Source organism: Oncorhynchus gorbuscha, linkage group LG25, assembly GCF_021184085.1.
Source record: "Oncorhynchus gorbuscha isolate QuinsamMale2020 ecotype Even-year linkage group LG25, OgorEven_v1.0, whole genome shotgun sequence".
NCBI classification, from domain to species: Eukaryota; Metazoa; Chordata; class Actinopteri; order Salmoniformes; family Salmonidae; genus Oncorhynchus; species Oncorhynchus gorbuscha.
In genome coordinates this window covers 39,597,475-39,614,249 of record NC_060197.1, presented here as the reverse complement: position 1 = coordinate 39,614,249, position 16,775 = coordinate 39,597,475, and the positions used below count along the sequence as shown (strand labels likewise).

General features: G+C 40.5%; 1 protein-coding gene across 42 annotated transcripts in view; it reads right to left on the bottom strand.

Moving 5' to 3' along the window:
* The window catches only part of LOC124014455 (ankyrin-2-like), a 296,971-nt gene that overhangs the window by 57,297 nt on the left and 222,899 nt on the right, over window positions 1-16,775 (bottom strand). For all 42 annotated transcript variants that reach the window (XR_006835021.1, XR_006835022.1, XR_006835023.1 and 39 more), the window contains 4 exons: window positions 12,815-13,012; window positions 10,759-10,857; window positions 9,228-9,326; window positions 8,666-8,863 (listed from right to left, as the gene is read on the bottom strand). Coding sequence is in view for 38 of the 42 variants with exons in the window: in XM_046329454.1 (XP_046185410.1) it covers window positions 8,666-8,863; window positions 9,228-9,326; window positions 10,759-10,857; window positions 12,815-13,012 (594 nt within the window). In the remaining 4 variants the exon portion in view is untranslated. The remainder of the gene's footprint in view (window positions 1-8,665; window positions 8,864-9,227; window positions 9,327-10,758; window positions 10,858-12,814; window positions 13,013-16,775) is intronic.

The window sequence follows — 16,775 nt, the reverse complement described above, 5'->3', positions numbered from 1 at the left end:
AACATGAAAATAGTGTTGTGTCCAAATATTGGTGGAGTAATAAAATAATGGGCGATCTGACCAGAGAGGTCCAGGACCTGAAGAACAGTTTGCAGTTCACCCAGGGTCAATTTGAAGGGTTTAAACAGGAGAACAGCAAGATGACAGCAATCTGTAAGTCATTGAGAGAGGACATAAGTTCTGTATGTGACCTAATGATAACAATGACGGAGAAATCAGAACAACATTGTTGTGGACGGAATTGCAGAATCTCCACATGAGACTTGGATGGAATCCGAGGACAAAGTGAGGGAAATTATCACTGAGAAACTGAAGATGGATCACAGGAAGATTGAGGCGGAGCGCGCCCACAGGACTGGAAAACCCCCACCGGCACAGGTGACAGGCCCGGGCCGATAGTAGACAAGTTCCTGAGGTTATAGGACAAGGTAGCTGTTCTGGAAAAAGCCAAGAACTTGAGAGGAATGTACCGAAACGAGGACTATCCTGAAGCTGTGCGCCAGAAGATGAAAGAGCTTATCACAGCCATGAAAGCTGCCAGAGCGCATGGGGACATGGTGCGTAGGGACATTCGTTATAACAGGCTCATTGTTCACCCTCCCTCCCAAAAGCCTGGAAGGGATGAGTGAGCCAAGCCTGTGGGTTCGTAGTTTCAACCCCACAGCACACACACACTTACACACACCAACATATTATGTCTATCTCTGATAACCTACCAAGGAAAGGGCTACAAAAGCCCATATTAATATACCGTATGTAGCCTCAGAAATGAGGTTCATGAAATAAATAACTTGCTAAGATCAGATCATTTTCATATATTAGCCATCTCTGAGACTCACTTGGGTAATTGCTTTGATGACACAGTATTAGTATTAGTATTAGCAATACAAGGATATAACATCCAGTTGAAGTCAGTTTGCATACACTTAGGTTGGAGTCATTAAAACTCGTTTTTCAACCACTCCACAAATTTTTGCATGACACAAGTAATTTTTCCAACAATTGTTTACAGACAGATTATTTAACTCACTGTAAGCACCAGCTGTAGGAGCAGCTCAAAGATCATTGCACCTGTACATAGCTCATCTGTAAATAGCCCATCCAACTACCTCATCCCCATACTGTATTTATTTATTTTGCTCCTTTACACCCCAGTATCTCTACTTGCACATTCATCTTCTGCACATCTATCACTCCAGTGTTCAATTGCTATATTGTAATTACCTCACCACTATGGCCTATTTTATTGCCTTACCTCCCTTATCTTACCTCATTTGCACAAACTGTATATATACTTTTTTTCTACTGTATTATTGACTGGATGTTTGTTTATTCCATGTGTAACTCGTGTTGTTGAACTGCTTTGCTTTACCTTGGCCAGGTAGCAGTTGTAAATGAGAACTTGTTCTCAACTAGCCTACCTGGTTAAATAAAGGTGAAATATATATATTTTTAAATTGTATCACAATTCCAGTGGGTCATAGGTTTACATACAGTAAGTTGACTGTGCCTTTAAACAGCTTGGATTTTTTTTTATGATGTCATGGCTTTAGAAGCTTCTAAATTGGAGGTGTACCTGTGGATGTTTTTCAAGGCCTACTTTCAATCTCAGTGCCTCCTTGCTTGGCATCATGGGAAAATCAAAAGAAATCAGCCAAGACCTCAGAAACAAATTGTAGACCTCCACGTGTCTGGTTCATCCTTGGGGGCAATTTGTATCTGTACAAACAATATTACGCAAGTATAAACACCATGGGACCACGCAGCTGTCATACCGCTCAGGAAGAAGACGTGGTCTGTCTCCTAGAGATGAACACACTTTGGTGCGAAAAGTGCAAATCAATCCCAGAACAACAGCAAAGGACCTTGTGAAGATGCTGGAGGGAACAGGTACAAAAGTATCTATAACCACAGTAAAACGTGTCCTATATCAACATAACCTGAAAGGCTGCTCAGCAAGGAAGAAGTCACTGCTCCAAAACCGCCATAAAAAAGCCAGACTACGGTTTGCAACTGCACATGGGGACAAAGGTCGTACTTTTTGGAGTAATGTCCTCTTCTCTGATGAAACAAAAATAGAACTGTTTGGTCATAAAGACCATCGTAATGTCAAGCAAGGAGGCACACGGAATAATAAACACCTGTTAAGAAACTGACAGTTCGAACTGTTAAGGCGATATTGAATTAATGAGGAATTTAATGATTTTGATTCACCATATATAATGCTATTTCTTTGTGAAGAAATTAGCAAAAGACTTTCAGCATGCTTATAGAGAAGGGCACTCAACATGTACTGCACTGGCACAAATGACTGATGGCTGGTTGAAAGAACTTGATAATAAGAAGATTGTGGGAGCTAGACTGTTAGATTTCAGTGTAGCCTTTGATATTATTGATGATAACCAGTTGTTGAAAAAACGTATGTGATATGGCTTTTCAACCATGTCATGGATTGAGAGCTATCTATCTAATATAAAACACAGGGTTTTCATGAATGGAACCTTTTCAAATGTTAAACATGTAAAGTGTGGTGTACTTCAGGGCAGCTCTATTGGCCCTCTACTCTTTTCTATTTTTACCAATGCCACTGAAATTAAACAAAGCCTGAGTGTCCATGTATGCTGATGATTCAACCATATATGCGTCAGCAACCAAAGCTAGTGAAATCACTGCAACCCTAAACAAAGACTTGCAGTCAGTTTATGAATTCGTGGCCAGTAATAAACTGGTCCTAAACATTTCTAAAACTAAAAGCATTGTATTTGGTACAAATCATTCCCTCAGTTCTAAACCTCAGCTGAATTTGGTAATGAATATAGCGGCTGTTGAACAAGTGGAGGAGATTAAATTACTTAGTGTTACCTTAGATTGTAAACTGTCATGGTCAAAACATATTGATTCAATGGTTGTAAAGATGGGGAGAGTGCTATCTGTGATAAAGAGATGCTCTGCTTTTTTGACACCACACTCCAAAGCAAGTCCTGCAGGCTCTACTTCTATCTTACCTTGATTATTGTCCAGTCATATGGTCAAGTGCTACAAAGAAGGACCTAGTTAAGCTGCAGCTGGCCCAGAACAGAGTGGCACATGTTGTTCTTCATTGTAATCAGAGGGCTAATATCAATACTATGCTGCCAGTCTCTCTTGGTTAAGTTGAGGAAAGACTGACTGCATCGCTTCTTGTTTTTATAAGAAACAATGTGTTGGAATTTCCAAATTGTTTGCATAGTCAACTTCTGTACGGCACTGACACAGACACTTACTCCACCAGACATGCCACTAAGGGTCTTTTCACAGTCCCCAGGTCCAGAACAATTTCAAGGTAACATACAGTATTACACAGAGCCATGATTGCATGGAATTCCCTTATTCCCTTCCATCTCATATACAGCAAGAGAATAGCAAACCTGGTTTCAAAAAACAAATAAAGCAACACCTCAAGGCTCAATGCCGTGACCTACTTTTTGTGTGTATGTACTGACATGTATGTGTCACTGATAGATGCACACACACACACACACACACACACACACACACACACACACACACACACACACACACACACACACACACACACACACACACACACACACACACACACACACACACACACACACACACACACACACACACACACACACACACACACACACACACACACACAATTGTAGTCTTTTGTCTGTAATGTGTCGGACCCCAGGTGACCATGACACAACGTCCCAAGAACGTCCTAAAAACATCTCCGGAGAAGCCCCTTGGACAAACTGGGAACTACAAAAAGGTCCCCCAGAGAATGTTCCTTTGGGACCATCAAGCAACATCATAAGGACAAGTGAAATTACTATTTCATCTCAATGAATACATGTATTCTGTTTTCTGATTTTTATCATGTATGGATTCCTAAAGTATTTGTTGATATACAGTACCACTCAACAGTTTGGGTTTTCTTTATTTTTACTATTTTCTACATTGTAGAATAATAGTGAAGATATCAAAACTACTATGAAATAACAAATATGGAACCATGTAGTAACCAAAAAAGTGTCAAACAATTCAAGATATATTTTATATTGGTTTTACCATGGTCATAGCCTGGTCTTATCTTGGTCACAGCTTGGTCTTACCTTGGTCACAGCATGGTCATACCTTGGTCTTAGCTTGGTCATAGCTTGCTCTTATCCCATCATAATATACGATTGTTTTACTCCATACTCCAAACAATGTTTAGCCTCAAATATAGCTTAAAGCATGGTTTACAGAACTACTTTCGTTACACTCCACCACCCATTTCACCTCCTCACAGACACCTATCCAATTCATAGCACCAATTGGACAGACTGGTTTCTAACCTAGGTATTCTGCAGGCCACAAGACTGTTACCCCGCTAAGATTAAACATAGGCATAAGCGCAGGAAGCTTACACACATTTTTAGGTCTTAGACAAGTATAATTACACCTACATCACTTTTCAGGTGCTATCCCCTCCTGGCTTTCAGGTGCTATCACCTACTGGCTTTCAGGTGCTATCCCCTACTGCCTTTCAGGTGCTATCCCCTACTGCCTTTCAGGTGCTATCCCCTACTGGCTTTCAGTTGCTATCCCCTACTGGCTTTCAGGTGCTATCTCCTACTGGCTTTCAGGTGCTATCCCCTACTGCCTTTCAGGTGCTATCACCTACTGGCTTTCAGGTGCTATCCCCTACTGGCTTTCAGGTGCTATCCCCTACTGCCTTTCAGGTGCTATCCCCTACTGGCTTTCAGGTGCTATCCCCTACTGGCTTTCAGGTGCTATCCCCTACTGGCTTTCAGGTGCTATCCCCTACTGGCTTTCAGGTGCTATCCCCTACTGCCTTTCAGGTGCTATCCCCTACTGGCTTTCAGGTGCTATCACCTACTGCCTTTCAGGTGCTATCCCCTACTTCCTTGGTGGCTATGAGTAAGGCACTTTGCCCCTTAACTGCCACAAAGGAAAGGCTAACACTGTTCAGCTCCAAACCTGTTCTGTGTTTTGTGTGTCATAGGTTTGGGTAAGATGACAACAAAAATACATGTTTCCATTACTTTTATTTTTAAATAAAAATGTTGCCTGAAGATGTGTGTGTTATTTTGTCACCTGCCTATCTGTTCCTGTGATTGTGTGTGCATGTGTGTGTTTATAATAAAAGGTTGAGTCTGTATTTGTGGGTATATACCAGTATGTGTCTTTTTGCAACATCAAGGGGAATATTAATATGATAGATATATTTCCTCCACTTTTACATTTGAAAGAATGTTGCATAGATCACTGGACAAATAAATAAATATTAAATACATTTTAACGTCTTATTTTGTAACACAATACAATGTCAAGAAATCAAAGGGGGGTGACTGATAATGATAGGCACTGATAATGATATGCACTGATAATGATAGGCACTGATAATGATAGGCACTGATAATGATAGGCACAGATAATGATAGGCACTGGTAATGATAGGCACTGATAATGATAGGCACTGATAATGATAGGCACTGATAATGATAGGCACTGGTAATGATAGGCACTGATAATGATAGGCACTGATAATGATAGGCACTGATAATGATAGGCACTGGTAATGATAGGCACCGATAATGATAGGCATCGATAATGATAGGCACTGATAATGATAGGCACCGATAATGATAGGCACTGATAATGATAGGCACTGGTAATGATAGGCACTGATAATGATAGGCACTGATAATGATAGGGACTGATAATGATAGGGACTGATAATGATAGGCACAGATAATGATAGGCACCGATAATGATAGGCACTGATAATGATAGGCACTGTTAATGATAGGCACTGATAATGATAGGCACTGATAATGATAGGCACTGATAATGATAGGCACTGATAATGATAGGCACTGATAATGATAGGCACTGGTAATGACTGATAATGATAGGCACTGATAATGATAGGCACTGATAATGATAGGCACTGATAATGATAGGCACCGATAATGATAGGCACTGATAATTATATGCACTGATAATGATAGGCACTGTTAATGATAGGCACTGATAATGATAGGCACTGTTAATGATAGGGACTGTTAATGATAGGGACTGGTAATGATAGGCACTGTTAATGATAGGGACTGGTAATGATAGGCACTGGTAATGATAGGGACTGTTAATGATAGGGACTGTTAATGATAGGCACTGGTAATGATAGGCACTGGTAATGATAGGCACTGATAACGATAGGCACTGATAATGATAGGCACTGATAATGATAGGCACTGATAATGATAGGCACTGATAATGATAGGCACTGATGATAGGCACTGATAACGATAGGCACTGATAATGATAGGCACTGATAATGATAGGCACTGATAATGATAGGCACTGATAATGATAGGCACTGATAATGATATGCACTGATAATGATAGGCACTGATAATGATAGGCACTGATAATGATATGCACTGATAATGATAGGCACTGATAATGATAGGCACTGATAATGATAGGCACTGATAATGATAGGCACTGATAATGATATGCACTGATAATGATAGGCACTGATAATGATATGCACTGATAATGATAGGCACTGTTAATGATAGGCACTGATAATGATAGGCACTGTTAATGATAGGCACCGATAATGATAGGCACTGATAATGATAGGCACTGATAATGATAGGCACTGATAATGATAGGCACTGATAATGATAGGCAGATAATGATAGGCACGATAATGATAGGCACTGATAATGATAGGCACTGATAATGATAGGCACTGATAATGATAGGCACTGATAATGATAGGCACTGATAATGATAGGCAATGATAATGATAATGAGGCACTGATAATGATAGGCACCGATAATGATAGGCACCGATAATGATAGGCACTGATAATGATAGGCACTGGTAATGATAGGCACCGATAATGATAGGCACTGATAATGATAGGCACCGATAATGATAGGCACCGATAATGATAGGCACTGATAATGATAGGCACCGATAATGATAGGCACCGATAATGATAGGCACCGATAATGATAGGCACCGATAATGATAGGCACCGATAATGATAGGCACCGATAATGATAGGCACCGATAATGATAGGCACCGATAATGATAGGCACCGATGATGATAGGCACCGATGATGATAGACACTGATAATGATAGGCACTGATAATGATAGGCACTGATAATGATAGGCACCGATAATGATAGGCACCGATAATGATAGGCACCGATAATGATAGGCACTGATAATGATAGGCACCGATAATGATAGGCACCGATAATGATAGACACCGATAATGATAGGCACTGATAATGATAGGCACTGATAATGATAGGCACTGATAATGATAGGCACTGATAATGATAGGCACTGTTAATGATAGGCACTGATGAAACATTTAAGGAGAACACTTGTCTGTAACATCTTCAACAGCCCGATGCTCTGAACGCATAAACAATGTGACACCGTCTTTTGTTTTGATAACCCCCCCTTATGAAATTATTCATAACTCCTTCATGAATTTTCCATTATCATTCATCATAACCTTCATACCACATTCAACATCAATCATATTTAATCTTCAAAACAAAAGAGTATTATACGTTATTTTATAATCAAACTATCTGGTTGGATTGAGCTGGAGGGTAGTTACTGACTGCGTTAGTTCTGTGCAGCACAAGACTTTAATAGCCTCTGCTGAGGTGAAGCCAAGGTGTCAGCTTGTGAAGCGAATGCCATTCTTCAGGTTTCAGGCAAGGATACTCAACATATTCATTTGACTCCAATTGCCCTGGTGCCATCCAGAACGGTTGAAGCTATTAATGTTCTTCATCAACATGTAATTATAACCTTGATTAATAATAATCAAGTGTGTGTGTGTGTGTGTGTGTGTGTGTGTGTGTGTGTGTGTGTGTGTGTGTGTGTGTGTGTGTGTGTGTGTGTGTGTGTGTGTGTGTGTGTGTGTGTGTGTGTGTGTGTGTGTGTGTGTGTGTGTGTGTGTGTGTGTGTGTGTGTGTGTGTGTGTGTGTGTGTGTGCGTGTGTCTGTGTGTACACGACTGTGCATGTGTGTACATTTCAATGTGTGCTTGTGAGTGTGTCTATGTATGAGTATTCATGGATGATGTGCATGAGTTTGTTTGTGTTGTAATTGGCTGTGGGTGCTGGTATGTGCATCCAATTGGGGGAATTAGCACATAATAACATTGATTTTGTGATGTTATAACATGATTGGTTGAAGTTATCACATTATTCATAAGAAAAAAGTTGTTATTCACTAGGTAATGAAATAACTTATTACACTTATCGGAAAAAGTTATGTTTACCTTATAAACATTTTTACATTTACCAGCAAGTTATTACATATACCAGGTTTAAAAATAGAAGATCTGAAAGAAGATCTGAAAGGAGAGTGGAAAGAAAGACTGATATCAGATGCCCTGTTCATTTGAACCCCTCAGAAGCAGTGAGACATCACGTCTCAGAGAACAGAGGCAGTCAGTATCTGTGACCAAAGTACGAAGGCCTATGTACAACTTTAACTTTTTCAGTTGGTTTTAATGTGTGAGTCGTTGAAGAGTGGGTTCAAACCCACGGCTGCGTTACATAAGCAGTTTAAAACTGCTTATGGGAAGATGTAGCCCTACCTTGGTGGAGACGTTGACTTCAGTCCCCTTCTGGATGAGCAGGCTGGCCATGTCAGCGTGCCCCTCCTGTGAGGCCAGGTGCAGAGGGGTGACCCCCTGCTTGGTCAGGATGTTGGTGTCTGCCCCGTACTGCAGCAGCACCACCGCAATGTCCATCTGGTTCTTCTTCGCCGCAATGTGGAGTGGGGTGTAGCCGTTCTGGAGGGAGAGTGTGTGAGAGAGAAAGAAAAATTCAGCCATACAGATACCTTTAGAGATGTAGTCACTCACTCACACACACACGCACACACCACATACTAACACACGGACGCACGCACGCACGCACGCACGCACGCACGCACGCACGCACGCACACACACACACACACACACACACACACACACACACACACACACACACACACACACACACACACACACACACACACACACACACACACACACACACACACACACACACACACAGCTTCAATACCACATTGAATGTCCACCCTTAGGCTGACCGATGTCTCTCCTCCCACCTGTTTGGGGAGAGTGCCAGAGTGGCCTCACGGAGGTCTCACCTTGGCCGTGGTGTGGGGGGAGGCCCCTTTGTCCAAAAGCAGGAGCGCCACCTTCTGGTTATCATAATGTGCAGCGACATGGAGAGGTGTGAGGCCGTTCTGCAAGGATGACGAGGTGAGTGCAGATTGGATAAAACCAGGCTGGTTAGCGGAGCAAGCAGCCATTAAGAACACTGGTCAACATACACAACACATGATAAATAAGCTGAGTTATAGGGGAACTATTACAGCTTGTTACGGAAAACAAGGCTTATATTAAAGAGCAAGCAGCAGGAGGATCGCTGGGCGGGTCCTTATTAAAAAAGAATAAGAAGAAACAAATTATATCTGTTATCTGTCTTTCCTAAAAGTAGAGGAATAAACAGCAGTTAATCAAACTAAAAGTTGATATAATCAAACTATGCTTACCGGTAGGCTCGCTGACAACAAAGCCTCAACCAGAAATAACAACAGACTTTTAAAATATATAGCCAGATAATTCCTCATCAGACTATTCCTCATCAGATAATTCCTCATCAGATCATTCCTCATCAGATAATTCCTCATCAAACAATTCCTCATCAGATAATTCTTCATCAAACAATTCCTCATCAGATAATTCCCCATCAGATAATTGCTCATCAGATAATTCCCCATCAGATAATTGCTCATCAGATAATTGCTCATCAGATAATTGCTCATCAGATAATTCCTCATCAAACAATTCCTCATCAGATAATTCCCCATCAGATAATTCCTCATCAGATAATTCTTCACAAACAATTCCTCATCAGATAATTGCTCATCAGATAATTGCTCATCAGATAATTGCTCATCAGATAATTTCTCATCAGATAATTCCTCATCAGATAATTGCTCATCAGATAATTCCTCATCAGATAATTCTTCATCAAACAATTCCTCATCAGATAATTTCTCATCAGATAATTCCTCATCAGATAATTGCTCATCAGATAATTCCTTATCAGATAATTCCTCATCAGACTATTCCTCGTCAGACTATTCCTCATCAGACTATTCCTCGTCAGACTATTCCTCATCAGACTAGTCCTCATCAGACTATTTCTCGTCAGACTATTTCTCATCAGACTATTTCTCATCAGATAATTCCTTATCAGACTATTCCTCATCAGACTATTTCTCATCAGACTATTCCTCGTCAGACTATTTCTCATCAGACTATTTCTCATCAGATAATTCCTTATCAGACTATTCCTCATCAGACTATTTCTCATCAGACTATTCCTCGTCAGACTATTTCTCATCAGACTATTTCTCATCAGATAATTCCTTATCAGACTATTTCTCATCAGACTATTTCTCATCAGACTATTCCTCGTCAGACTATTTCTCATCAGACTATTCCTCATCAGATAATTCCTCATCACTTAAAATAGGTCAGAGCATTGTCTGATATTGTAAAAATATAACACACCTTGTGAGAAACAGACTTTTCTGCTGTGTAGTTATTTCTCCCTCTAACACAAAACTATACAATGATTAAGAGTTTGAATTTTATGGTAATGCTTACCTTCCCAGCAGAATCAGGAGGAGCTGTTTTTTTCAGGAGAAGTTTGACCACCTCCAGGCTTCCGTACTTGGATGCCACATGCAGGGGAGTGAATCCTTTCTGTATGGAGACAACATACAGATGACCATTTAATAATGACTGAAACAAACACTATCTATATCTTCATCAATGTGCATAAGGCTCATGGAATACACTGAGTGTACAAAACATTAGGAACAGCTTCCTTATATTGAGTTGCACCTCCTTTTGCCCTCAGAACAGCCTCAATTCGTCAGGTCATGGCCTCTACAAGGTGTTGAAAGCGTTTCACAGGGATGCTGGCACATGTTGACTCCAATGCTTCCCACAATTGTGTCAAGTTGGCTGGATGTCCTTTGGGTTTTGGACCATTCTTGATACACACAGGAAACTGTTGAGTGTGAAAAAACCCGGCAGCGCTGCAGTTCTTGACACAAACTGGTGCGCCTGGCACCTACTATCATACCCCGTTCAAAGGCATTTACATATTTTGTCTTGCCCATTCACCCTCTGAATGGCACACATACACAATCCATGTCTCAATTGCCTCAAGGCTTAAACATCCTTCTTCAACCCGTCTCCTCCCCTCCATCTACACTGATTGAAGTGGATTTACCAAGTGACATCAACAAGGGATCTTAGCTTTCACCTGGATTCACCTGGTCAGCCTATGTCATGGAAAGAGCAGGTGTTCTTAATGTTTTGTATACTCAGTGTATATTCAAAGGTAATTATTTCGAGACAGCGTCATTTCCAAAGGGGTTAGAAATTCCTGGCCGACTAATGATGTATGTGAACCAAACATAATGCAATTCAACACGATGCACAACAGCAACAAATCTCTGTGCACCCACATTGCTTATGCAATCATAGGTAATACCCCAAAATCGAATTTACAGAGTAAAACCTGAGCAGTAACATATTACCAACAGAGCCACCAGGTGGTGCTCTTTAGCCATTGTCACATTAGGCTGTTGCGATAGGACGACGGTGTTGCCTCCATGTCACGTCTCCCGTGTTTACGACCCAGCCCATGAAGAGAGGGAATCCTATTATCTGTGTAACGCTGGTTCATTTTTGATGTAATACACATCCGAGTAGAAACAACGTGTAGATAAGAAGAGAATGAGAGGAACTAATGGTGGTGTTGTGAAAAATTAGAATCCATAGGCTGTAAAACATCACCTATCTAACAGATCAAACACAGGCGATTAGGGACAGAGGTAGAGAGGAGCACGTCTAGGAAGATGTTGTTCAACGGGCAAACCGCTGTCCCTGTCCTGTTGTTGATGCTAACAATGCCACACCTGTTATCCCCATTAGACAAGGAGATGAGGGGGAAGGGAGGAGAGGGAGATAGATATAGAGAGAGAAGAAGATGGGGACAGAGAGAGAGAGAGAGAGAGATAGAGAGAGAGAGAAAGAGAGAGAGAGAGAGAGAGAGAGAGAGAGAGAGAGAGAGAGAGAGAGAGAGAGAGAGAGAGAGAGAGAGAGAAAGAGAGAAAGAGAGAGAAAGAGAAAGAGAAGAAGGGAGAGCAGGGAGAGAGATGGGTGAATTTTACTGCATCATAAACCTCAGAGCCCAGAGAATATGAATAAATTAGCACTGATATATTGTTGTGTCAATGGATGTTGAATATCCTTCAGTGACAGAAGTCGACGTCTACTTGCTAAATTCAGGAGAAGAAGCCAGGGGTTCTCCAAAGCATCATAAATCATGAATTGATTAAACCAGGTCACACTGACAGTGGCCCATAGTCTGCGCCTGTGAAAGAGGCCATACAGCGAATCAAGAAATATTTATGACATAATCCACACAAAAAGAAGGGGATGGATTCCATCCCATAAAAAAATCCCCATAAAAACCACACCTATATGCACAGGTGTGTGTACACGTGTATGTGTGAGCGTGCAGGTGTGTGTGAGTGTATGTGTAGGTATGTGTGAGTGTGAGTGTATGTGTAGGTATGTGTGAGTGTGTAGGTGTGTGTGGGTGTATGTGTAGGTGTGTGTGAGTGTGTGTATTATCTCTACCCACCTTAGTAGCCAGCGAGTGTGAGGCGCCTGCCTCCAGCAGTACTGAAGCCACGTCCACCTGTCCCTCCCTGGCTGAGATGTGGAGAGGTGTGTATCCGTTAGTAGTGGAGGCGTCAGGGTGGGCCATATGCTGCAGTAGCAACTGGACTATCTCAGTCTTCCCCAGACGAGACGCGATGTGGAGGGGTGTCTGGTCCTCCTTGCGGGGGCAGAGACATGGATGTTATAGGGGGTAGAATATGTACTTTATTATAGACGTCCACAGAGAGATTGAGGCTATGGGTGATATGGCTTTTACAGTACTTGCTTAATGAGGGTAGTAATGCTTTATTTTACAGCCCCCCTTTCCTAAAGTTACTGTATGTGGTGATAATGGGTTTCTTGGAGGAGAGGAGAGGAATGTAGAGTGGAGTAGAGTAGAATAGAGTAGAGTAGAGTATAGAGTAGAGTAGATTATGGAGTGGAGTAGAGTTAAGAGGAGATTAGAGTATAGAGTAGAGTAGAGTAGAGTAGAGAGCAGAGTAGAATATAGCATAGAGTAGAGTATAGCATAGAGTAGAGTATAGAGTAGAATAGAGTATAGAGTAGAGTAGAGTGTAGAGTGGAGTAGAGTTAAGAGGATAGTAGAGTATAGAGTAGAGTAGAGTAGAGTAGAATAGAGTAGAGTAGAGTAGAGAGTATAGAGTAGAATATAGCATAGAGTAGAGTATAGACTAGTGTATATGGTTGAGTAAAGGTTAGAGTATAGAGTGTAGTATAGAGTCGAGTTGAATATGAAGCAGAGTGGAGTCTAGAGTATAGTATAGAGTAGAGTATAGAGTAGAATATAGAGTAGTTTAGAGACAAGAGTATAGAGTATAGAATAGTAGAGTATAAAGTAGCGTAGAGTATAGAGTAGAGTATAGGTTAGACTATATAGTAGAGTATAGAGTAGAGTATAGGTTAGACTATATAGTAGAGTATAGAGTAGAGTATAGGTTAGACTATGGAGTAGAGTAGCGTGGAGTATAGAGTATAGAGCGGAGTATAGAATGGAATATAGAGTATTGGGCTGAGTATAGAGTAGAGTATAGATTAGACTATAGAGTGTAGAGTATAGAGCATAGTATAGAGTATAGAATAGAGTATAGAGTGGAGTATAGAATAGGGTATATAGTAGGGTATAGAGTATGGAGTATAGGGTCGATAATAGAGTAGATAATAGTATAGAGTAGAGTATAGAGTATAGCGTGTAAAGAGTAGAGTATAGAGTAGAATATAGAGTATAGAGTAGAGTATAGAGTATATAGTATAGTACAGAATGGAGTATAGAGTTGAGTATAGGGTAGAGTAGAGTATAGAGTATATAGTATTGTATAGAGTGGAGTATAGAGTTGAGTATAGGGTAGAGTAGGGTATGTAGTATAGAGTAGAGTATAAAGTGGAGTACAGAGTTGAGTGTAGAGTATAGAGCGGAGAAGAGAGTAGAGTATAGAGTAAAGTATAGGGTAGAGTATAGAGTAGAGTATAGAATGGAGTATAGATTATAGGGATGAGAATAGAATAGGGTAGAGTATAGAGTAGACTATGGAGTATGGAGTATAGAGCATTGTATAGAGTATGTAGTAGAGCATAGAGTTGAGTATAGAATAGGGTATATAGTAGAGTATAGCGTATGGAGTATAGGGCCGATAATAGAGTAGCTAATAGTATAGAGTAGAGTATAGCGTGTAAAGAGTAGACTATAGAGTAGAATATAGAGTATAGAGTAGAGTAGAGTATAGAGTATATAGTATAGTATAGTATAGAGTGGAGTATAGAGTTGAGTATAGGGTAGAGTAGAGTATAGAGTATATAGTATAGTATAGAGCGGAGTATAGAGTTGAGTATAGGGTAGAGTAGGGTATATAGTATAGAGTCGAGTATAAAGTGGAGTATAGAGTTGAGTGTAGAGTGTAGAGCAGAGAAGAGAGTAGAGTATAGAGTAAAGTATAGGGTAGAGTAGAGTATAGAGTATAGTATAGAGTAGAGTATAGGGTAGAGTATAGGGTAGAGTATAGAGTAGAGTATAGAGTTGAGTGTAGAGTAGAGTATAGTATAGAGTATAAAGTGGAGTATAGAGTGGAGAAGAGTATAGAATAAAGTATAGGGTAGAGTAGAGTATAGAGTATAGTATAGAGTATAGAGTGTAAAGAGTAGAGTATAGAGTAGAGTATAGTATAGAGTAGAGTATAGAGTAGAGTATAGTATAGAGTATAAAGTGGAGTATAGAGTGGAGAAGAGAATAGAGTAAAGTATAGGGTAGAGTAGAGTAGAGTATAGAGTATAGTATAGAGTAGAATATAGAGTAGAGTATAGTATAGCATATAGAGTATAGTATAGAGCAGAGTAGAGTAGAGTATAGAGTAGAGTATAAAGTGGAGTATAGAGTTGAGTATAAAGTATAGAGTAGAGTATAGAGTGGAGTACAGAGTAGAGTATAGAGTAAAGTATAGAATATAGTATAGGGTAGAGTAGAGTATAGAGTATAGCACAGAGTATAGAGTAGAGTATAGGGTAGAGTAGAGTATAGAGTGTAGAGTAGAGTATAGGGTAGAGTAGAGTATAGGGTAGAGTAGAGTATAGAGTATAGAGTAGAGTATGGAGCAGAGTAGAGAGTGGAGTATAGAGCAGAGTAGAGAGTAGAGTATAGAGTGGAGTAGAGAGTAGAGTATAGAGTAGAGTATGGAGCAGAGTGGAGAGTAGAGTATAGGGTAGAGTATAGAGCAGAGTAGAGAGTAGAGTATAGAGTGGAGTAGAGCATAGAGTAGAGTATAGAGCAGAGTATAGAGTAGAGTATGGAGCAGAGTGGAGAGTATAGGGTAGAGTATGGAGCAGAGTGAGAGAGAGTAGTAGAGTATAGAGTAGTAGAGTATAGAGTAGAGAGCAGAGTAGAGTAGAGTAGAGTATAGAGCAGAGTAGAGAGTAGAGTATAGAGTAGAGTATGGAGCAGAGTGGAGAGTAGAGTATAGGGTAGAGTATAGAGCAGAGTAGAGAGTAGAGTATAGAGCAGAGTAGAGAGTAGAGTATAGAGTAGAGTATGGAGCAGAGTGGAGAGTAGAGTATAGGGTAGAGTATAGAGCAGAGTAGAGAGTAGAGTATAGAGTGGAGTAGAGCATAGAGTAGAGTATAGAGCAGAGTATAGAGTAGAGTATGGAGCAGAGTGGAGAGTATAGGGTAGAGTATAGAGCAGAGTATAGAGTAGAGTATAGGGTGGAGTAGAGTATAGAGCAGAGTAGAGAGTAGAGTATAGAGTAGAGTATGGAGCAGAGTGGATAGTAGAGTATAGAGTAGAGTATAGAGCAGAGTAGAGAGTAGAGTATAGAGTAGAGTATAGAGCAGAGTAGAGAGTAGAGTATAGAGTAGAGTATAGAGCAGAGTAGAGAGTAGAGTATAGAGTAGAGTATAGAGCATAGAGAGTAGAGTATAGGGTGGAGTAGAGTATAGAGTAGAGTATAGAGCAGAGTAGAGAGTAGAGTATAGAGTAGAGTATAGAGCAGAGTAGAGAGTAGAGGGTGGAGTAGAGTATAGAGTATAGTATAGAGCAGAGAGTAGAGTATAGAGTAGAGTATAGAGCAGAGTATAGGGTGGAGTAGAGAATAGAGCAGGGTAGAGAGTAGAGTATGGAGCAGAGTAGAGAGTAGAGTAGAGAGTAGAGTATGGAGCAGAGTATAGAGCAGAGTAGAGAGTAGAGTATAGGGTGGAGTAGAGTATAGAGTATAGAGCAGAGTAGAGAGTAGAGTAGAGAGTAGTGTATAGAGCAGAGTAGAGAGTAGATTAGAGAGTAGAGTATAGAGCAGAGTAGAGAGTAGAGTATAGAGTAGAGTATGGAGCAGAGTGGAGAGTAGAGTATAGAGCAGAGTAGAGAGTAGAGTAGAGAGTAGAGTATAGAGCAGAGTAGAGAGTATAGAGTAGAGTATGAAGCAGAGTGGAGAGTAGAGTAT